Source organism: Camelus ferus, chromosome 25 (assembly GCF_009834535.1).
Source record: "Camelus ferus isolate YT-003-E chromosome 25, BCGSAC_Cfer_1.0, whole genome shotgun sequence".
Classification (NCBI taxonomy): domain Eukaryota; kingdom Metazoa; phylum Chordata; class Mammalia; order Artiodactyla; family Camelidae; genus Camelus; species Camelus ferus.
The window spans coordinates 24,681,759-24,706,190 of record NC_045720.1 but is presented as its reverse complement, the minus strand read 5'-3'; the positions used below and the strand labels follow the sequence as shown (position 1 = coordinate 24,706,190).

The 24,432-nt window shown below is 39.5% G+C and overlaps 1 protein-coding gene across 2 annotated transcripts in view; it reads right to left on the bottom strand.

Moving 5' to 3' along the window:
• The window catches only part of RSPO2 (R-spondin 2), a 187,597-nt gene that overhangs the window by 125,717 nt on the left and 37,448 nt on the right, over window positions 1–24,432 (bottom strand). Inside the window, exons 1-2 of one of the 2 annotated variants that reach the window (XM_006189078.3) lie at window positions 17,720–18,207; window positions 17,068–17,332 (exon numbers count right to left, since the gene is read on the bottom strand). In XM_006189078.3, the coding sequence (XP_006189140.1) occupies window positions 17,068–17,161 (94 nt within the window). In that variant the 5' untranslated portion in view covers window positions 17,162–17,332; window positions 17,720–18,207. Of the gene's footprint in view, window positions 1–17,067; window positions 17,333–17,719; window positions 18,208–24,432 lie in introns of those variants that run through there. The other variant, XM_032467780.1, reaches the window with a different exon arrangement.

Sequence of the window (24,432 nt, the reverse complement as noted above, 5' to 3'; positions counted from 1 at the left end):
TACTTAGATATAACTGACAAATTTGTAATATAACTAAAGTGTACAATGTCATGACTTGATACATGTATACAGTGTGAAAGGATCCCCCCATCAAGTTAGTTAACACATTTATCATCTCATATTTACTTTTTTTTTTTTTGGTGAGACTAAGTTCTACTCTCTCAACAAGTCTCAATAATACAGTACAGTGTTATTAACTAGAGTCAGGTTACGCATTAGATCCTTAGACCTTACCCATTCTATAACACAAAGTTTGAGCCATTTTACCAATGTTTCCCTATACCTCCCCTCAGCCCCAGGCAACCACTATTCTACTGTTTCTATGAGTCTGACTTTTCTCTTTCTTTCTTTCTTTTTTTTTTTTTTTTTTTTTTTTTTTAAGATTCCTCATGTAAGTGATACCATGTAGGATTTGCCTCCATCTGGCCTATTTCACTTAGCATACTACCCTCCAGATTCATCCATGTTGTTGCAAATGTCGAAGTTTCAGTGGCTTTAACACAAAAGGAGTTTGTTTCCTACTGACACAGGGTAGGGTGCAGACACGCAACAGGGAGACTTCCACAGGGTCATTCAGGGACCCAGGCTCTGTTCACCTCCCCGGGGAGGTCAGAGAAGGGGGCTACATCTTCTACACTAAGTTGGCCAACTCAAGAAGAGAGACACCCCCACAGGAGGTTTATGGAGGCAGATCTAAAGTAGTAAGTACATCCCTTCTGCACATTTTCCACAACAAAACTCAGGCCCATGGCTATACCCAACTCCAAGGGAGTCTGAGAAGCAGTCTGGTTACATGTCCAAGAGGCAAAAGAAATAAGTTTTGATGAATACACAGCGTTCTCTGCCACAGGAACAAGGAAAAGTCTACCATGTTTAAAAAGTAAATAGTTGACATAATAGAGCAGGGCTGGGACTAGGATGAGGTGAGCAAGGCTTGACAGTGCAAAATGCAGGGAGTCACTCACTCTCAGGCTTAGGAAAGTACACTCCTTAGATGTGCACCACAGGCCCCCCTCTTGCCTCACCCTATCCTGGCTCTGATCGTTTAATAACCACAGAAAATGGAGAAAAAGAGAAATGTGCTGCTTTAGATACGGTTAACAGGAAAGGAGCCTGTCATGAAGAAGATGGGGAAAGAATAAAGACAGAGTAAGCAACATTTGCAAAGGTCCTGAGACAGGAACAAGTTTAGAGTGTTTGAGAAACAGGAAGAAGCCAACAGGACTGAGGTCAACAAAAGGAGACTTGGAGAAATAAACAGTGACCACATAGTCTTCTAGGCTGAGCAAGGAGTTTGGGTCTTATTTCAGGTAGAATGGAAATACTGAAGCATTTATGTGGCAGAATCAAATGTTCCAACTTTAGTTTTTATAAGCATTTTGCTCCGATTGCCCTGTGGAGAATGGATCACAGGAAGATCAGTTAGAAGGCTACCAATGTGGTTCAGGAGGGAGACGGTGATAACCTGGTCAACAAAATGGCAATAGACTTAGAAGAAGAGGAATTCAAAATATGCTGGAGAGGGGGACAGAAATCATAGGTACTGCTTAGGAAATAAAATGGATTTACACAACTAAGTGGACACTGTTAGATGGAGCCAGGGGAAACAAAAGAGTATTTTGTCTATTTAAATAGTGAGCTTCTTGAGGGTAAGGGAGATGCTTATTTTCTCAACAGAAGTAATCCAACAAGATTTTTTAAGCATAATAGCAAAGGCTCCAGAAACATGCACAGTGCTTCCCCTATACAGAGTAAGAATCAGTACCATATTCTGGAGAACAACTGACAACAAGACGAAATGTCTTACCTCTCCATCTTGGTGGTAAAGAGCATGGCTGAGTCAAAATGCCTAGATGGAAATTCTAGCTCTGCCTCTCCCCAGTTCTGAGAACTTGGGCAAATGATTTACCTTCCTGTGCTCAGATTCTTCCTTTGCAAAGTGAGGAGAAAAAACAGATCCCACCTCACAAGGTCATCTGAGGATTAAATAAGATAATATGTAGCATGAAGAACTATGCTTGGCACATAGTAAGTGCTCAATAAATGCAATGATTAAAGTATACTAATTTCTATATCTAGTTTTGTGAATGATTCCTAAAGAAAAGAGATGTGAGAAAAGATGGACAAGGATGGTCATAGCAGCATTATTAATAATACTGAAATCTTACTATTGAGATGTTTAACTGCCCAATGATAAGGAAATGGATTTAAAAATTTCATGGTGAACAATGACTTATGAAGCAGATATTATGTCATTAAAATAGCTATGAATATATGCTTTGTGATTAATATTGAGTTTTGAAATCTTATATTTATGTACAAGGGGAAGAAACATCTAGAAAGATGAAAACCAAAATGTTAACAGTGGTTATTGCTCAGTAGGAAGACTGGTAATTTTGTTTTCTTCATTGTTTTGTTCTCTATTTTCAAAATTTCCAACAATAAATAAACGTTGGAATCATATCCATGAAAAACTCTGCAGTTAGTGGTTTTTAAACCAACAATTTATATGATCACAGTGTAAAGTCTTTACCACTTGCTTTCTAGACAAAACACCTAAATGTCTCAACAAGATGGGAGCTTATTACCAAAATGAATTTCAAAACTAAGAAAATGGGACATGAACTACTAGCCTTAGGAGATAGAGCTCATTCATTTTCTGAACTACAATTTAAAAATATTTTTTAAAAAGAATATTTAAAAAGTACAAATTGAAGGGGGAGAAAAATGATTTTCAAGAATCATTAGTAGAAGCAGCTAGGTGCCTTGCCAGTTCTGTCTCCCTGGCTTACAATATAACTGATTTCTTTAGCTCACAATACTTTTTGCTCTCTTACAAACACTACGAAGGCTATTTCTGTTTTGCAAATAAGTTGATTTGTATCTTTTTTTATATTCCACATATAAGTAATATGGTATTTGTTTTCCTCTGACTTACTTCACTTAGTATGATAATCTCTATGTCCATCCACGTTGCAGCAAATGGTATTATTTCATTTTTTATGGCTGAGTGCTATGGAGTGTGTGTGTGTATGTACCACATATGGTTACCAACGGAGAAAGGGGGAGGATAAATTGAGAACTGGGATTAACAGATTCACACTAATATATATATATGTAATAAACAATAAGGACATACTTTATAGCACAAGGAATATTCGATATCTTGTAATAACCTTTAATGGAAAACAATCTTAAAAAGGATATACGTGTGTAACTGAATCACTCTGCTGTTCACCTGAAATATTGTAAATCAACTATAATTCAATAAAAAATTAAAAATTTTAGAAAAAAAAAACTGTGAAGGCACTTTACTTGTAAGAAAAATACTTCCAGGGTTGCACTTCTCCAGCAACAGGTTTTTATGAATCATGAACTAAATGTGTTTTTATTCAAAATTTCTAGCATGCTTTTATCTACTCCTCCTTATAGACATTTGTATGAATTAAATTTTCAATTCCACTAAATAATTAGTAAGTGTAGACATTAGAGGGATCTTTCAACAGGTAATACAAAAACCCTATCAATGGTAGCTTAATTAGTAGCAATGAGCTAGGTTTTTAGATGAATAAAGGAAAGATTTCTGTAATTAGCAAGAGCCAGCTGCAGCTAATAAGTAGAAGGAATTTTTTTTCACAACTTTACTGCCACTTATCCACTCAAGACATATAATCTCTAGACCCTCTCTTCATATGCCTGCAAGTTAAAGACTGCACAGCTGAAAACGAGCCATGATGGGCGTGGGGAACACATTCTCAGTGGCTAGCTGCCATTCAGGTCAAGCTATGGGGAAACTTTAATCCTTCTCAGGTGACGTTACTTGTATTCTACACCATCCACTTGATCTCCTCAAATATTTTCCTTCCTCCCCTCCCTAAGCCTTCCAGAGAGTGTTTAAGTAGCACAAAGTACTGTTTTTCTACCCAATGAGCCTCAGATTACACTAGGCTGAAGCCACTGTTATGTTCACTCAGTAGCTTCTCTGAAAGCTGTTAACAGAAAACATTATCAGGAGATGTCTAATAGAATTCAGGTTTTCAGAAGGTTTGCATTTCATTCCTGTTAGCAGAAGCCAAAAAGAAGGGTTTTGTTTTTTGTTTTTTTAATGTCATTCTATCACTAATGTTTCAGTAAGCAGAGACTATTGGAAGACTTCACCTCCCCCATCTGACTTGACACAAATCAATGTATTTCATTGGCTTGTAGTGAAGTTGGCCCACTGGCCAGCCAAATATGCATCAACTCCTTACTCTGAAAATTACTCTGCAATTAAACAGGAAGAATTCAGTGCACTGCCTGCTCTCCCAGTAAGAACTGTTTCATAGTAACAAAATATTTATGGTTGAAAAGGAGCAGTTCTTTTTTATAGAAGAATTTCAGCTAATAAATGTGGAAGGAATAAAATTAGGGGGAAAATCTCTCTACTTTACAACTCCTAAAGAAACTGATGATTCGGACAGAGATCATCAATGGAAGAAACCGTTACATGAAAGGTTAATAGGAACCTCAAAATGGAGGAATCAGGCTGTTACCACAAGAACCCACCGATGAATCTTGGCATCACTAAGAATGTATGCTTCCTGATGTGTTACAATGTGAAGTGCACAGCACCACCTGTGAGACGTTCTAGCCAAAAGAGTTGAACAGAATGTAACCAAACCTTCAAGGAGAGCCTCTAGGTTATAAAAATACAGATAATGGAAGTCAAATGACCCCCACAAGGGAGCAAATGGAAAAATCCAGAATTTCAGACTGTCCAGACAGAAAACTGATTTTTTCAATAAGTCAATGGCACGGAAAACTGGGTGGGAAGGAAATACTGTTCCACAATCAAAGGAACTTGAGGGACATACCAACCTAGTACAATGTGTGGGTGTTAACATGATTGCCAACTCATACAGAGCCAGCTGTATAAAGACTGTTGAGGCAACTGATGACATTTGAGGACACACTGACTATGAGGTGCTACCAAGGAATAACCAATTTTGTTAGGTATGTTAATGACACTGTGGTTTGGTAAGAAAATGTGTTTGTAAGAAATGCATTTGGAAATACAGAAGGTAAAATGACATAATATTTGAGATTTGCTTTATAACCTAACAATAAAAAGTTAAAACAATATAAATATGAATCTAGGTAAATATTTCTCCTAATGAAGCCAATTTCCTTCTGCAACCATATCATGTTGTAACCTCAGGGTGAGTCCGAAATCAATAACCCCTTGTCTCCAACATTCTCTTCTTCCATAGCTGATTCCTTGATCTTAAGATCTAAAATCTACATTTTTCCTAGTAAGATTTTATTCATAAATTCATCCTGTCATTCCCAGCCATCGAGATCTTTTTGTAATCAGTCAACCAATGTGTTAAATGTCCCGTTCAACTTCTTATCATGCAAAAGTGTGGTTTGCATGCCATATGTTTTCAACCAAATCATTAAGAAAATATTATTCCAAATAAGGCTGAAGAGAGGGCTTTTTACTATACCAGGGGCTTCCTGCAAAGCGTACATCAATCCATTACTTATCACTCCGGCAAATATAATTCAAGTCATCTAACATGACATACCTGAATTTCCCCACCTGTTCCAAAAGAATTTTTAACTTTTATATGCTTTCAGAAGTGCAAGGCATTATTTATGAATTTTTGGCAAATGCTTCTTTATCTTCCAGTCTAGTAACCCCATTGAAGAAAGCACAGTATTTGCATGGGCCTAACCCATGTTAGTTTTAGTTGCATTGAAACCTGACTTTCTTATAACAAAACATTCTCTATGTTGATATCACGGTCATCTAAGAATTGAGAAATAGGTTTTTTTTTTTTTTTAGGAATTCAGATTAAACTTCAATATGTACATTATTTATTACTGAAGTTTAGAATGATGATGCAGAGGTAGGTACAGGATGCAAACTCCAAAGAAGCAGTTCTGTTTAGTGTCCTCTATGTAGGAAGGACACTATTTAGGTCTTATAATTTGAGTCTGAATAGTTGTCAACAAGAATTTCTATTTAAATACCTATTAGATGCCAGATGCATTACAGACATGCTCATCTTGGCTCTTACCATGTGAGTGGTCCCTAAGAGGTTTCTCTACACTCAACATAGCCACTGGCTTCACAACACTCTGAACAGACACCCTCTGCTGTTGGAAAAGGACAGTTTCCAATGATTCAGGGCATCAAGAATGAGCCTTTGATATTAGTGGACAGTTTCCTAAATATAAACCATAATCTTCCTCCCTATGAGCTTCTTTCATTTTGCCTTAATCCCAAAAGGGAGGATAAATCACACCCTTTTCCCACATGACAAGCCTCAAGTGTTGGAAAGAAATGACCCTGTTCTTGTTCTTCCATTCTCTCCCCAGGTCTAGGCTCTCCTATTTCTTCAAACCTCTCTTGGAATGCAACAAAAAAGATGACTACTTAAAGTTTGCCAAAGCCTTCAGAACAGTTATTATTCACTTTGAGTCACTTCCAAGTCAAAACCACACTGAGATCACCCATGGCAGCTGCAAAGAACTAATTATTTTTACTTCTGTATAAGGGAATAATTAAATAAATTAAATTGCACATAATTCATACCTTTAGACAATCAATTTTCAAGGGACAATTGAAAAATCCTAAACCAGTTTTCAGGATAGTAGTCTCTAAAGGAGGGGACAAAGAAATCTTTCATAACTGACAGATCCAGTCAAGAATCACATCAGCCACTACAAGACTTACTGACCACTAGGAGTGGTGTGAATGGCTTCCCGCACTCCACAACGAAATCAACCTCAACCCACTAATCACACTTCTAGGAACCACTACTGTCCACTATCAAACAAACTTTGGTCTTTCAAATTAGTCTCCTGTTCCTAACAAAGTTTCTCTACAGTACTAAGCTGATGGAAGGACAGTGACCACGAAGTGTATTTTACCAATAGAAGGAATGCTATGGATAGGACAGCCCTGATTTCTCTCGAGGCATTAGACAGACATCCCGATCTTTGGATAAATAGAAAAGTTAAGCTAGTTTGCTCTTTCTATTCACTCAGCCTACTGCTGTTCTCTACCATGTCTTCATATCAACTTAGAGCCCAGAATTAATACCCATGAGGCCCTCAAAATTCCCTTTAAACCTGACCCTCATGCACACATACACACTCTTCCAAAGAAGTGAACATCTAAAACATCACCAAAAGCAAGTGTCAAAAATGAGAACATTAACAAAATATCCTTCCACTTACAAGAACTACTGAGAGGACAAGTCAAAGACCAAGACTGCCTTAATTTATATTTAAGGAAAGTAACCTGGGAGCCCCAGATACAATTCTTCTCAAACCACTGGAATCATTCAGTGTGGAGTCTTCAAAGACCAGTTATAGCAGTGGAAGACCTGAGAACAAATATCATAGTTCCTCTAAAGGGCTATGTCAGAGGGGCAGAGGGGTGGGGGGGGGCGGTGAAGATGGGCACAGGACGTCACTTGGTCATAGGACACTTAAGCCTGCTGTGATTCAACCAAACTGAAACCTGGTCTTGAAAAAAAAAAAAGTAAGAAAAAGCAGTGTGATAAACTCAATACACAGGTTAATGAAGGTACAGCACAAATCCCTCAACATTAAAAGACAGCTTTTGACCACAAGAAAGAGGCATTAGAACACAGCATGTAAGCTGATCAACAGGGAGGGACCAGAAAATTTTAAATCCTGTATCAGACTTTATTACATGAAGAGAAAAGAGAAACTTAAAAAAAGAAACTTTGGGTTTAAGATCAGACAAGTTTTACCATTCTCAAAGGGCTACAGTGTGAGAGATTCTTTCAAAGAAATGAGTCTCTACCTAAAGATGAAAGAATTTGGCAAAAAATTGTGAAGTATTAAGTTGGAGTTACTTGGTTAACTCCAAATTTTACCAGTTGCTAAAATTTGTAGGCATGTACTTTATAGAAAACATTCTTTAACAAACAAACAAACAAAAGCGAGATAGAGAGAGAAAAACTAATGTTTTCCAAAGTGGCTGGAGAAGCTGGAATCCACCTCCACCATCTGCCTCACATATTAATTAAAACTGTGAGCTTGGATAAGTTTGCCTTTCTCCTTGTTAAAAGGAGATTAGAGACCCAAAACAGAAATGCTCAGTAAGACTGAAAGCACTCTTTCCTGATTCCTTTTCCCTCCTTCTCTGTGAGGAGGTCAAGATGTTCACAGCATCAATCTCACGGGAGAGAGCAGAACAGGTTTGCCTACAGGGCAGAGCAAAGCAAGCCAAAACCTACAGAACTTCGGAGAACAAAGCTGGAAGAAAAGAATGCAAAGTGCGCCCTCTATCGGTCTCTCTGTTTTAATTGCTGAGTGGCTGGTTGGATTGCTGAACCCAGTCATAGGTGACAGACTAAGGCCGTCAGGGCAGAAAAATTCTGTGTGTGCTGACCCAGCAGAACACTACTTGGCCAGAATTGTAGAGTGATCAGCCTGATTCTGACCAGTCTGTGCACCAGCAGTGTGATATATGCAGATCACATCAATGCCAGCCCTGCATGTCACCCCCTGGAAAACTGCAACACTTTTCCTAAAACTTTATATTACTGTTTTGTTAATGAGATAAAACTTGGACCGTATGAGAAATTTTAACAGAACTCCTTATTCTGTCTGTTTATCTTATACTTTTATAAACTTTTTAGGGAAACCGTGAGGAAAATTTAACAACTATTGTCTTTAGGAGATTATTAGCCAAGTAATTATTTACTATAACAAGTCTTGAGATAGTGCTTACAACGTGTCCTCAGTGCTTCCAATGTTTCCTCATAGAGTGACGTATACACAGGACAAACGACTGGAAACCCACACGGAAAATAGACTTTTAGATGACAAAGTTCTGTGTCTGTTTAAAGCAGCCATTTGGCCTCATGCTAATTAAGAAGTCTACCTCCTATTTCTTTAACCAATGCTTCTTAGCCTATTGAAAGATAGATGGATCATGGCCATTTTAAGACCTCAGTGAAAACTCTAGATCCTCTCTTTACACTCTAAAAAGAAACAAAACATTTTGCTTCTACTTTTGTGAGACTCACAAAAACTCTGGACCCCAAATTAAGAAACCCTGCTCAAAAGAGATGTGCTGAGCCAGCTAAACTGGCTTATAAGTGCTCTTAATAGCCTTCAGCAGGTCATCAAAATTGGATGGTTTTAAGTAAATTGTAAAGGTTTTCCCCAAATGACTAGATAAGGGGGAGAAATACCTATAACTATTTTCTCTACATTTTAAGAGTAAAAATAGTAATATTTACTAGCTTTTCTCTAAACTTTGCTGTTTATTCTGATTGTATGATGGTTTTATGATGCATATGTGTATGTATAAAATCTATATACACACACCCCTACAAATACACATATTGATGCACATATGCACAAACACACACCCACAGACACACACATATTTGTTTTGGCTACTGGAGCACCATAAATAAAAGAAGTTCCTGTAATTCATTATGAAAATAATGATTAAAAAATTAGTGACACAAGTATATCCTACACTTGAGGTCCTAAACTCCCACACTTACGGTCCTATACCTCAGTTATTCCTCCCCCTCAGTCTTCAGTTCCTTAATACCAGTTACTTTATTATGAGCATAATTATGAGTTTTAGGAGGTTCTGAGACTCAGTAAAACTCTGGGTCCCAAGGACTTGTGAATGGATTTAAAGGTGGTTAATTTTTTTTTAAACAAATGTTTATGTTGAAAATGCACTATGTACAGGAAAAGCTGGTGAATTCAGGAAGGCTGGATTCTAGTTCTGGCTTTCTTCCACTTAACTTAGGTTTTAATTTACTTTTTAAAGTTACACATTTCAGTAAGCAACTCACCTTCATATTAGCAAACCAGTCTCACCTCCTTCAAAGGGTAGTGAAATGTCAGTGCCCCCCTGGAAGACACTATACAAAGAACTATGTAGTCTATTCACATCTACAGAAAAACTTACTCTAAAATACACACAAGCACATCTGTGTCTCTCATAGGTCTGTCTACATAGCTACATTTATTTTTCTAGTCATGAATATAAGAACAAAGATTAAATGTTCACCTGTACTAATTAATCTGGTATTAATATGATTGCTTTTTAAGAGGATAAATACTACTTTATTTTTCTCTAAATAATCATTCATATAGACAGTATTTGGGGATGAAAATCCCTTATTGACCCTTTCTAGAGAAGAAATGCTTTTAAATTATAAGTGACTCCCACAGAGTTTCCCCTCACCTGCCCCAAACTCATCTGCCACTTGGGATGCTTTACCATTCAGCTAATAAATAGGCGCATGAATATACACACAGGCACTGGTATACTCTGTAAAAGTCTGCAGACTACTAGAAGAGGACTTCAGAATGAGGACTGGGCTGGGGATGCCTTTCAACATCAGTGTTATTTGTCCTTAAGCACTAAAGACAAATAGGAAATCATGAAATTAAACCCATTATCTCAATCACTCATTCAAACTTCAGCTATGCGCAAGGAACTTTGCATTCAAAAGAAAAACATTTCTCATTAAGTCATCAACAGTATTTTTAAGGGCAAACAACAAAATCTCATTGTCATTGACTTTTAGTTCAGCCACAACTTGTGGAGGAAGCACTCTATTCAGTTTGGTTTGGGGTGTATTAAGATCAATATCCCAAAGTTCTGACCTAGAGGGGCTTAAAATAAAGATGACACATGTGGTAAAAAATAACCAGAATAAAGGAGGAAATGAGAGTGCTTTAGGAGTAGCATGAAAACCTAAGAAAACTATTAGGGAAAATTCCAGGAAGGCTTCATAGAGGCAGTGACATTTTAGCTGGGCATCAACACATGCTCAACAGCACAAAAACATGAAGACACATAGTGTGCTTGGAAATGAAATAATCTGGGATAGCTTAAGCATATGGTGCTCTCACAGTGGTGGAAGGTTGGAAACTGGCCTGTGTGCTGATGGTAGAGTACCCTTCAATGGAGGGTAAAAGCAGCTAGGATTTATTCTGCAACAATATGGAGACCTGGGAGGTGTGGGATTTGTTAAAAAAGAAGTAACACGATCAGATTTGTGGATCACACGGAAAAATTCAATACGGCAGCACTGTAAAGGATGGAGTGAGGAAGAAGTGGATGACGGGAGATGAGCCACTGAGGATCTGAGCTAGGAAATACCTTTGGGAATGGAAAGTACAGGGTGGATATAAACAACATTTCTGATAACCACTAAGATTAGATGAACCAAAAAAAGAAGTAATAGGAAAGTCAAAGACTCGAGTGAGGCTTCTGGCTGTGACATACACAAACCCCATGAACAGATGTAAGAAACACAGGTGGAGGAACACATTTGGGAGATGACAGACGAGGAAATGAGTTGTCATGTTTGATTGTCCATGGAATGGAGTATCTATCCATATATGAGAGTGCATGAAATAACTATCCATACGGCAATGTTTGGGAAATCAGAGAGTAACATAACCTGCAGCTTAAAGACGACACCACCACCACCAACAACCAGGGGCCACAGTTGAAAGACTTTAAGTGTACAGTATCACTAGCCAAAGGAAGAGACTTTCTTTGGAAAGGACCGATCATATCAGTGGATGTAACAAGAGGATATAACAACACTGGTGGAGTTGGCAAGAGGTGAGTATTGAGTATGGAGGACTGTTAAGAAAACTCTTTGGATAAAAATGGGGTGGTAGAGAAGCCAGATTGTGCCAGGTTGAAGAGTGAATGAATGAAACAGGATTATCAGGCAGACAAGAGAAGAGTAGAGGTGAAGGAAAAGGTTGGAAAGCAACATTAGGAAGAAGGAAATTAAGAATCTGAGGATGAGGGGGAGAGCACCATGCTTGAGAAGAGGGTGACTGATGCAGAAAGGCCCTAGAGGAGAGAATAGGTGGAGGGTGGGCCTTGGAAAGAGGGACACTCTGTCCTTACTGCCTCTCTTAGTCCCCAGTCCCTTCTCCTCCTCCTCTCCTCTGTCCCCCATCCTGTTCTGTTGTCCTGAGACAAAGATGAAACGTGGGGAAGATGAGTCATAATCCTTTCTAGTTATGAAAACCCAATCCTCCATAGTTCTACCGTCCTCCCACACACCTATACACTCACACCTATACACACACACATATACACGTATACAGATTTACCCTCCCTATCATATACAATTATACCTTATTTATGTACTTTATTAGCACCTTCCATATTTATTTCAGCTAAAGTTGTAGAAATTTATCAATAGGACATTTGACACTATATTTATCTAATGGCCAATCCTCAATTGCTGCAGATAATGGAAAAAAATAATAATGATGACATTTTGAAAAAAGACAGAACATTTAAAACTATTTTTGTCCCACAGCTCATCACCTCCTTTCAGCAGAGTGGTTACCAAGGATTATGTCGAATGATCTGTCTGCCGTCTATTTCCTGTACTTGGGAGGGGTAAGAGTACTTATTTCCAGAAAAAAAAGTTTTAAAAGACAGTCAGTTGGAAGAGAAGAAGAAAAAAGTAGCCTGGATAATCTATAAACTGGCCAACTAGTCTCTGAAAAAAATCAAGAGGTGTTTTTTCATTAAGGAGTTAGAAGTATCGTTTCCAACTTGTGATTTTTACAAATATTGGCTTCTACTCAAGCTGGATTTATAAACAGATTAAAAAGAAGGCCAGAATTAAGTGGAAATCTGAGGAAATGTCACCTACTCTGAATCACTTCCAAGCTTCAGGAGTGTAATAAGATGCTGGTTTGGGCACAGCAACTTTCTAACTTCTGTGCACTGGTAAGATACTGGCCATAAAGACTCAGAATTATGCAGGAAGAAAAAGCCCATTAACAAAAAAGAACAAAAGAGAAGAAAGGACATATTTATGCTGCAAAGTTAAATATCACGTGAGCTTTTCTGAAACACTCTGGAACTTAAAAAAGCAAGCATACAAAATGTATTTCAAAGCTTTTAAGTGTAAGTTAATATGTTCCATGTGCCATTTTGTATTTTGAAAGAATACTGCGAGAAATGAGCTGTCGTTAAAAGGACTTGTAAACTTGCAGCTATCTCTACAGTTCTTTATTCAATTTTTAAAAATCCAAATTAATTTAGCCCTATAAGGTTTAAGAGAAAAAAAATTTAAACCAACTTTAGTCACCAGAAACATACCACACTATTTGTGCTAAACTCTTCAGTTTCTTAAAAGAAGCCAAATCTAATCTTAGGAACATGAGACATTATGGAGGGAGCAGCTGAGGCTTCAGGAGGGACAAGGCTACAGCAGGAAACACTTGTCATACCACGCCCCCTACCATCAGACCACCAGAAACACAATTACAGGTCTGGGAGCCTTGCTGCTTTTAAAAGAGTTTCATCAAGAAGTTTTCCTAATTCCCTGGTAAATTTGTGCCTGGGCACATAAACAAAAGGAAGACGATGTAAAATTAAATCACTATGTACCAAACTCAAGAAATCCCTGAAGACCATGATAAAGTTAAGACTTGTCTATCCACCTTTCAGTAATTCAGCCTGAAGTGTGGCTTATAATCATTCCCCAAAATGAAACAAATCAAATAACCCAGTTTACCATATAAATAAATCATAAGGGGTCCCAAGACAGACACAGGCAGTAGGGGTTAACAGTAGCTAATAATGACTGTTTTTGAAGGGACTGGTGGGTGAAGGGGCCAGTGAGTTATGACTGCTACCTCGCAGACAAAACATGAGTTGTCAATCAGCTTTTTAAAATGTTGGCATGTGTCTCCCCGCTACGAGATACTATTTCTCAGTATTGTGTTTGTGCCTAACTCACTCCAAAATGTATTGCTGCCAGGCCCCATTAGCGATTATCAGATGCATTTTTATTGCATGATTTGGTTTTCTAAATAAGCAGATGAAAGACCTGTAGGTAGCTAGTGTTGTCTGTGATGGTCTTCCCCATACTAAGTTTCCTCTGACATTCTAATCTCTCAATCCTTTGGCTGTATTTTGAAATAAAACAAAGAGTTAAATGATATTTTCACTCTCTATTCCAGACTGGATGCAATTGATTTTAACTGACTAAATTATCTGATCTCTGCCAAGAATTTTATTTCATTAAGAAAATGATATTATAGAGCATCTGAGATCATAGAGCAGACTAAACATAATGCCAAAGGAGTTCTGAGAATGCTCCACAGTGAAGGTTTGATTATTTGCAGATGGAATATGAAAAAAAAAAAAAAAAGAGAAAAAAATCGGATCCCAGGCATTAGACTAACCAATCTTGGTATCACCGCTGCCGACATCACAGCACAAAGTCAAGAAAATAACTGATTTCTAAGCCGAAATACTTTTTTTTTTTCAAGGTACTAATTACTCTTCTTCCTAGAAAGTAATATTTAACTGCCACTATCCAGAACAAAGGGAAAGGGAAATGTTGGTACCACAATAAGCTCTAGCATGTCAACTATCACTGCTGACATGATTTGGCTAGTAGTCAAGCACTCACCAAGGAACTAATTTAAATCAATCTCCTTTGAGAAAGCCAATTGTTTGGTATGAGCAACAATTGGTGTAGGATCAATCAGTAGACATGAGATCAATTAAAACCAGCTTAAGCCTGTGAAGAGGGACAATTCACACAACCTGAGTTAGATCTCTATTCATTTCAATACTCTCACAATGCAAGCCTTAAGCTTCCTTGCAAAGCAGAAAAGCTACTATCACCCTACACTGTCTAGCCAGCCCTTTAAGTAGTTCCACTTTTAATTAAAAACACAGTACACTCTTTGTTGGCACAGATAGTGTGGTCACTTTTAAGGACCGCAGTTATTTTAGCCAGAAACTTGGGATTTGGGAAGGGACATCTGTTAAGCAAAACACACACACACACACTTTGATACTTTTTTCTTTACAACTTTACCAATTCACATGTACTTGAAAGCATTTGAATTTTATTAAATTGAAACATTTATCTGGGAAAAGCTACTGTTGCACTCTTTTGAACTGGGCTTCTAAATGTCAGCAACTTGAGGATGTCGCCAGTAACTGCTGTGAGATTTTGCTAAAGCAGCTTTGAAACAAATAGGTTTTGCGTCAGATACCTAAGCAGGCATAGGCAGTACTTTGGAGATGGCACTGGGAAGAAAAGCATGCAGTATCGCTTCTGGCCGCAGGAGTGCTGTAATGTCATTCTCCACCACATAGCATGTCTGCATTAAGTTCCACCAAAACAGTATGCCTGCTTCTTCCCTGGTCAACCACAATGCGACAAGCAGTGTGGATCAGAAAGACATCACTGAATTAGTAGGTCATGTAATAAACAAGAACTTGACAAACAATTTTAAATATTTCTGTATTTTGAAAACTTTAAGCACTTCAGTCTCTTCAAATAGACTGGAACTTCTACTTATAAGAGGGGGAAAAGCCTTTCCCAACACACTTTGACCACAGTGTAATCAAACATTGCCAGCTCTACTAAGTGATACCTTGAAAAAAAAAATACTGGGGTGGAGAAAGGAGGCAGAGAAGATGTGAAGGAGACAGAAAGCGACTTTTGCAAGACTATTATCAATATCAAACTTTCATGGCCTTTGCGAAGAAATTTCCCCCTAGTATTTTTATTCAGAAAAACTTCTGAAAATAAGAATTTTCCAAATGTCAGAGATGAAACAGTGAGAGAAATGAGGGCGAGAGAAAGAGGTATTCTTCTTATAAACCACAGATCCATAGCGTCAGTTGGACAGCAGAGGTTGTGGAAATCGCACACACTAGTCATCTTATCTTGCCCTCAGGCCAGCCAACCTTGAGCCGCGCGGGTAGGTGAGAACAGCTTAACGACGTCCTAAAAAGCTATAAAAAAATTAGGGAGCAAAAAGAAAAACTCTCCAAAATCAGGATGCAGGACCGGAGATTCCATAAAACGAGCAAACCATACCACAGGTCGAGTGAGACGTTTGTATCACAGAAAAATCAAAATCTGTTAGCCTCAAGACAAATTCTAACTGCGCAAGAGTCCAAATTACGAGACCAAGACAGAAGAACTCTAACAGGCTGCCGTGAACCTTCCATGAGCGGGCAATGTAAGGTGAGTGTGTATACTGGGCGCGGGGTGGGGGCGGTGTGTATTATGGTTTGCATTTAAATCCTTCAGAAGACTTAATTGTGTTTAGCAGCCCTTCCCCTAAAATGCCATTGGATTAGCTGCAGCCGCGGCAGGACTCAGAGACAAATACGGGCGCACTGAATTTTCAGGAAAGCTAGCTCTCTGAAACCGTTCTGGAGGCTTACACTCGCCTCCTCAAAGCGCACACAGGTGATGGAGGCGGGGGTGGGTAAAAAGCCGCAAGTGAGTTTCACTGAGAACAGAAACCTCTCAGAAATAGCTACTTTTGAGGGAAGTAAACAGAGAGGGCAAAGTCGGGCCTGTCCCTAAAACAACACTCAGCAAGCCTAGCGTACCCTCAGAGTTGCTGCTCAGTGCAGAAAGTTCGGTACATCATCTCATTTAGTCTTAGGGTCCAGAAAAATAAATCAGTGTTACCCTTTTCCTGGAAATGCAGATCCTGCACCTCAACTTGGTACTCCTCCCTAGCTCTCTCGCTCCCGCTCTCTCCCCTCCGCCCCCTCCCCCGCAATACACACAGTACTAGACTGTGTCCAAAGCGACCTGGGGTCAGGATTGGGGGCGCACGTGGGAGGAAAAGGTAAAGACATATTAGCTGCAGGGGAGATGACTGAAAGGACTAAACAGAGAAAGACAAAAAGAACAAGAAAAATGGATGCCAGATGAAAAATGAGACCGAAAGAGCAGAGTTCAGAAGTAGAAGCTCTGCAGTTAACGTAGGTAAAGACCGCACCATTAAGCCCTGAGCGCCCGCAGGACGCTCGGCTCACCCGGCTCGCCGCGCGTCTTGTTCCGGCTCGCGGCGCCTTCTGAGGACTGAAAAGACAGAGCGTTCGGCAGAGCTCCCGGGCGGAAAGTGGGGAGCGGTGGTGCACAAGGGTTGGGTGGAGGGCACGGTCCTGCCCACCTGAGCCCCGGCTCCAGTGCTGCCACCCGCGCCCCCTCCGCCGACCCCACAGGCCTCCGGCAGAGTAGAACCCACCTCGCTTACTGCGTCTCCATCGATTGCCTTGGCAGTGGCTGTAATCCATACAGTTCAGGATGATGAGGGCAAAGGAGAAGAGACGAAACTGCATCTGGGCGGTCGGGCGGGGGACAGACGCCTCTCAAAGTCCGGGAACTGAAGGGCTCATCCGAGGAGCCGGCGCCTACCGCGCCGCTAGGGAAGACGCCAAGGGAGAGTCGCCACTAACCCGGGGGGCCCGCACTCGTCAGTTCGGCGCAGTCAGCATCTCCCCGCCTTGAACCTGAAAGACCAAGAGGAGAAGCGGGGTGGAAAGAGGCACGGGGAGGCAGCTGCCTCTTCACGCGTCCCAATTTAAGAAGGGGAGGGAGGGGGGAAGCGAACCCACTGCCTGGCACGAGCCGCGGAACAGCTTAACCCCGAGCGCACAGGCTGCCGGCAACTTGAAGAGAAAGGTGATTACAATCAGTGAATTAGCAACCTCTGTGGACGTTTAGGCTCCGACCCGGGGGAAAGGACGCTGCGCGGGCGCTCCAGGAAAAGAAGAGCTCCACAGCCCCTAAGGGTGCAGGGGGAAAGGCGCGCTCTTCGGCCCTTTGGTCCCACAGTGGGGTACCCAAGCGCCGTGGCCGCGGTAGCGGGGCGCGGATCGCCTACCGTGAGCACTTACGTCTCAGGCGGTGCGGCGTGCCTAGGCGCGGCGCTCCATCCCGTGCTCGGAAGCGAGCCGCCCCGCTAGCACGTGGGCTGGGGAAAAGTTTGCCGAGACCGGCCGGGAGCGCTTGGCACCTCCGGGATTCGGGCGGCTGCTGTGGGTTGAAAGTGCGCGGAGAGTCCTCTGGACTGACCGCGCCTAGCAGGAGCGCGGCTGGGCGGGCGGGTCCGCAGCCTCTGGGATGCTGCGTCCCCGCCGGTGAGTGTGATCCTCCGGCGAGGGGCACGCCGGCTCTCACTCTCTGGGTCCCTATCCAACTGTGCGGTTTCCCGAGCTCTCTCCACAGCCACTTCACAGCTAAGGTTTCTCCGTTTCCAAGCCGTGGGAGACAGAACGCTCCCGGGAGGCCGAAGGGATGGAGAGCGCACTTTCCGTTGGAGATGCAGCCGGGCTGAGGCTCGGGATGCTTCTATAAGTAGGTGGTGCTGTGGTCCAAGGCAACTAAGTCAGGGCTGCCTCGGAGTTCCTGGGTCCTAAAGCCAGAAACTCTCGGGTTTCCCTGAGGTCCTAAAGAGCGCTGACAGCCTCCAGCGAGCCTAACCCCAGGCGAATCCCCTCCGGGCTTTCCTGGAGTGGATGGCTAAACTGAAGGGCAGATGAGGAGGAGACGCCCCCTGACTGTGCTGGGCCCGACAGTCCAGCTGTCTTCTCTAGTGCTCAAGGCGTCCTCTCTAGCGCTCCGGGGTCTTTTCCCACCTCAGAGCCAACCTTCCTGCAGGAATAATCTGACTGGCTGATGGCTTCTCCTACACCTTCCTTCACGAGCTCCTGCCTGGACTACTGCTTCTGAAGCGGAATTTAAACTTGAGCCGCATCCCTAAAGATGTCACACCTCTGCCACTTTTAGATTTACGTCTTGGCTTTGTTTGATAGAAGATCTGTTAGCGCGGCTGAAATTAAAACGCGTCCTCAGTTTAGGGAGTGAAAAGCGTATTTCCACTCATTTGCTTATCCTCAGAAGTAGTATGTCTTGACTTTGTCTCTCCTCCATAAAAACTTACAAAAAGCTCTGATCCCTTGCTTCCGGTACTCTAGAAACTGGGACCTTGCTTATTCCAAGAAAACTTCAGTTTCTTCTGAAGTATTTCTCATTCATAATCCTCCTCCCTCCCCCACCCTCAAAGTCTCCTGAATTGAACTTTTAGGTGCCTTGAGTTTGGGGAATAATCTTATTTAACAGTGTCACATTAAATACACTTGATGCTATCTGATTTCATTCTGGTGAAATCTGTCCAGAATTTTCATTCTGTCCTGAATTCAATACTGTAGGAATAAATGTTCTTACTCCCTAGGCAAAAGAGAAGACTTTATACTGCTAACTATGGCAGTATGAATGTTTGGAAATATGACCAGTTACCTTATTAATATGCTAGCATTTTTGTACCATTTAAATTTCTTCTCTATGCCTTCAGTTTCAGAAGATGTTCAGAAGTTGGGAGATTTGAGGCAATCATATAGAAACAATAAGAATATTAGGATACTCATGTTGATTAACTGTTCCATTGATGCCTATCCACAACTATTTTATGGATATCACTTTTTTTTGTTGTTGTTGTTGTTGTTTTTGGATATCACTATTATATAGCAATATTTATGTGCTAAGTATTTCAGTGTTACTCACTTTATGTGTTTGTGAGAACACCCCAATAAATCTGAGTTGAAGTCTCTGGTCCCATTTCCCAGATAAAAAAATTCAGTCGCTGAGATTGGCCCATATGGTACAATAAAGTTGATAAAGCCCATAACAGACAGTGGATCAGTTTCTCAGCTTTTGGAGTCCTTGATTTTTGTCACAGAATTTGAATTCGATTGGAAATATTTCAGTTTAGGGAGTGGCCCAGTATTTGACATGATGACTTGCTATTTCAGTGAAATATCCCTCAATCATCATAAATAGCATTTCTCTTTAGCACATGGTGTTGGGAAAACTTGACAGCTGCATGTAAATCAATGAAGTTAGAACACTCCCTCACACCATACACAAAAATAAACTCAAAATGGCTTAAAGACTTAAACATAAGACAAGACACTATAAACCTCCTAGTAGAAAACATAGGCAAAACATTCTCTGAATAAATCTTAGCAATGTTCTCCTAGGGCAGTCTACCCAGGCAATAGAAATAAAAGCAAAAGTAAACAAATGGGACCTAATTAAACTTATAAGCTTTTGCACAGCAAAGGAGATCATAAGTAAAACAAAAGGACAACCTACCTGAATAGAGAAAATAATGGCTAAGAATGCAACTGACAAAGGTTTAATTTCCAGAGTATATAAACAGCTCATACAACTTAGTAACAACAACAACAAAAAAAAAACCAAAGAACCCAATCCAAAAATGGAGAGAAGACCTAAACAAGCAATTCTCCAATGAAGACATACAAATGGCCAATAGGCACATGAAAAAATGCTCAGTATTGCTAATTATCACAGAAATGCAAATCAAAACTACAATGAGGTATTGCCTCACACAACTCAGAATGACCATCACTCAAAAGCCCATGAATGATCAATGCTGGCAAGGCTGTGGAGAAAAGGGAACCCTCCTACTCCTGGTAGGAATGTAGTTTGGCACAGCCATTATGGAAAACAGTTTGGAAATTCTTCTAAAAACTAAAACTAAACTTACCATATGACCCAGCAATCCCACTCCTGGGCATATATCCAGAGGGAACTATAATTTGAAAAGATATGAGCAACCCAATGTTCATAGCAGCACTGTATACAATAGCCAAGACATGGAAACAACCTAAATATCCATCAACAGATGACTTAATAAAGAAGTTGTGGTATACTTATACAATGGAATACTTCTCAGTGATAAAAAATAAAATAATGCCATTTGCAGCAACATGGATGGACCTGGAGATCATCATTCTAAGTGAAGTAAGCCAGAAAGAGAAAGAAAAATACCATATGATATCACTCATATGTGGAATCTAAAAAGGAAAAAAAAAGAAAAAAAGAGGACACGAATGAACTCATCTCCAAAACAGAACAGACTCGCAGACATAGTAAACAATCTTATGGTTACCTGGGGAAAGGGGGTGGGAAGGTATAAATTTGGGAGTTTGAGATTCGCAAATGTTAACCACTATATATAAAAATAGATAAAAAACGAATTTCTTCTTTATAGCACAGAGACCTATGTTCAATATCTTGTAATAACCTTTTATGAAAACAAATATATGTATATAGATACATGACCTGGGACATTATGCTGTACACCAGAAACTGACACATTGTAACTAACTATACTTCAATAAAAAAGACAAAAATGTACCACTTCACCCATATACTCACATATGCATACACCAAAGTTACTGCACTTCTGAAGAAGTTAAATCCATGAGAGAACAAGAGTCTTCTCTAAATAAGCCCTCTGCCTTTCTGTACAGTCTTGAGACCCATTCAAGATTAGTGGTCATCAGTGTCTTTTACAATATTTAAAGACAAAATTAAGCACAAGACCAAGTAGATCTAGCTCTGCCTTAGCCACCTGGATCGCTTTAGACAATTCTCTGGATCTGTTTCCTTGTCAGTATTTTTAGGAAATTAGAACAAGATCTCTTTCACCCTACCATGTTCTGGTTTTGCTATCAATTTTCTATTTCTATCAAGAAGTTGGAGAGGGGGAGGATAGTAGAGCTTAGTAGGGGAGGGTATAGCCTAGTGGTAGAGCAGATGCCTAACATGCACAAGGTCCTGGATTTAATCCCCAGTACCTCTATCAATACATACATACATACATACATACATACATACATAATTATCTTCCCCCTCAAAAGGATTTTTTTTAAGTTAGGTATGGACTCTAACCAGCATGTGAGGACAAACTCATCATTGATAAGTTTTCAATGTAAAAAGATGAGGGTTACCCATTGTCATCCTTAAATTTAGAGACTACTTTCAACCTTCTGTCCTCAAAGGATACTTTTCAAAGTTTTAATCATTTGGGTTGCACGGTTGGCATATTTTTAACCAGAGATACTTTTCAGTTTAGTAATTTCCTAGATCCATTTCACAAAAAACAATTTTAACAGTACCTCTTCTGCTGAAGGTTGGTTAATGATCTTAACTCAAGAACGAGCTCTGGGAGTAAAGAAGATTCCTAATTTCTTTCTCTACATGCTCTCTCTTGGTCTGTCTCTGCTTTTTAAAGGACACCAGGGAACTTCAAAAACCTATCACACTTAGTTCCTGGGGGTACTTAGAATGTCACACTTAATCTCTTTGGGCTAGTTTCTCGATAAAGCAGAGGATTCTTTTCTCCTTTTTTGCCATTCACTGAATATTTTTCCTGATTTCAAGAACCCAGGAATGTTCTTGCTACTAAAAAATACAACCCTAGCAGATCCTAAACTATCATTAACTTTAATCCCATATTTCTGCATCCTTTCATTTCTAAACTGTGAAAGTGTTGTTGAGGCTCAGCGCTCATGGTTTTTCCATCTTGGAGACTCAATGGACTTTTTCTTCAAACTGAGTTTAGATGGTGGTTGCATTAAATTCACTTTATAAATAGACATGTGCCTGGTGTCTGTTTATAGAGAAACATCCTGATGTGGTTGACATCATGCCACTTATTGGTGAGTGAATGGGTGGGGGATGATGGTATAGATGAGAAGCAACTTGGGTACTTTACTTTTTTGACTTATAATTCATTCATACAGCTAAAATTCAATCATTAATAGGGAGGTATACTGGGAAAAGTCTCTCTGCCAGCCAATCAGTTGTCCTTCTCAGAAACAACCAGTTATTCCTATACAGCCTTCTAGGTTTTGAGTATACATCCAGAGATATGTTGTTCTTATCAAGAAAATGTGGGTATATACACATATATCCTTACTGCTGTCTTTTACACAACTAGTACAATACCATATTCACTGATCTGCACCTCGATTTTTTTCATACATCTTAGAGTTCATCTCGTATCAATCCCTAGAGAACTTTCCTATTCTTTTTATACAATCATGTATTATTTCATTGTGTGGCTGCGTTTAGCCATTTGGGTTGTCTTTGTTCTTTTTTCTGTTATAAGCAATGCTTCAATTAACCTTTTCATGGGTCTTTTTACCTTTGTATTATAAATTCCTTAAAGAAAAGTTGGATAAAACATTTCGTTATACCTTTGTGCGTGTGTGTGTGTGTGTGTGTGTGTGTGTGTGTGTGTGTATTTGTGTGTAGTCTTAAAATTGCCTTCCACAGAGGTTCTATCCAATTACAATGTATGAAGTGCCCATCTCACTATATACTGGCCAACATGTTTTGATCTTTGATATGTTCAAGCAATTTATATTTCATTTTCCATGAATTCTCCAAAGATATCATTTACTTTTGTTTCTGCTGTCACTCATGTAATGTTGCTTTGTAGACTATATGAAATAGAACACACTACTCTATATAAAATACATAAACAACAAGGACCACTGTATAGCACAGGGAACTATATTCAGTATCTTGTAAAAACCTATAATGGAAAAGAATCTAGAAAAGAATATATATACATATATATGTAAGTGTATATAGATAGATAGATAGATAGATAGATAGATAGATAGATAGATAGATAGAAAGAATAACTGAATCACTTTGCTGTGCACCTGAAACTAACACAACACTGTAAGTCAACTATACTTCAATTAAAAAAATTTTAAAGATACATGGTATATAGATGTACATATTATCTTTTGTTATTTGAGTTGCAATTTTTTCCAAGTTTATCATTTGTCACTTATCATTGTTTATCATTAAAATTTAACTTTGCTTTTGATGTATTTTACTATGCTAAAATTTAAAACGTGATTTTATGCAGTTAAATTTGTCTGTCTTATCTTTATAGCTTCTATGTTTGTGTTACACTTGTTAAAGCTCTTCCCCATGCCATTCTTTTTAAGTTTTGGGGGGAGATTTCTAAGACACTTTTTTCAATGTTAAAATCCATACAATGTTAGTGGTTTTACGACTGTATGATGTGGCTGCATGACAACAGACTTTAAATTTTCTAAATCCTCCCTAAGTATGTTCAAAGATTTGGTTGACTTTGGCTCTGACTCTCATTTTCATTAGCTAATTGATTTAGCATTCTCTTATCTCTTATGTTATCAGATATTCATATTCTCGGATTTAAAGTTTCCCACAATCTTCTTATTCATGTTTGATATTTGTCGATGTTGTATTTACTCTTCTAGTCTAGAAATTATCTGTCAATTGCTTTGGAACAAATTATGACGTTTTTGCCATTGTGTCAATATTGACAGTATATTCTTTTCTGTTGAACATAAGCTGAACGTCCATTTCGCTAGTTGCGTGTGATAGTCCATGTTCATCTGTTACATTTTGCAGGAAATAATTAAATTAATTAATATAAAAAAATCTTCAGCCAGGTCAATGACCAGTACTCACCCAGGCTAATTTGTTGTTTTTAAAAGCCACACCATAATCACTTATTTAACATTTGAAAAATGTGTAAATATTTGACTCCTCCAAATGTTATTGCTGTGTTCTGCCACTTGGGAACTCTTCTGTAGACTGATGTGATAAGCCCTATTTCTCGTTTTGTCCTCCATCTGGATGGAAGAGATCCAGGAGGCTCTCTTCAAAGGAAGTCCAACTCAGACCAGCTCTAAAGAAAAAACTCAAGTTTGACCTGAAGTTTCAAAATTATTCC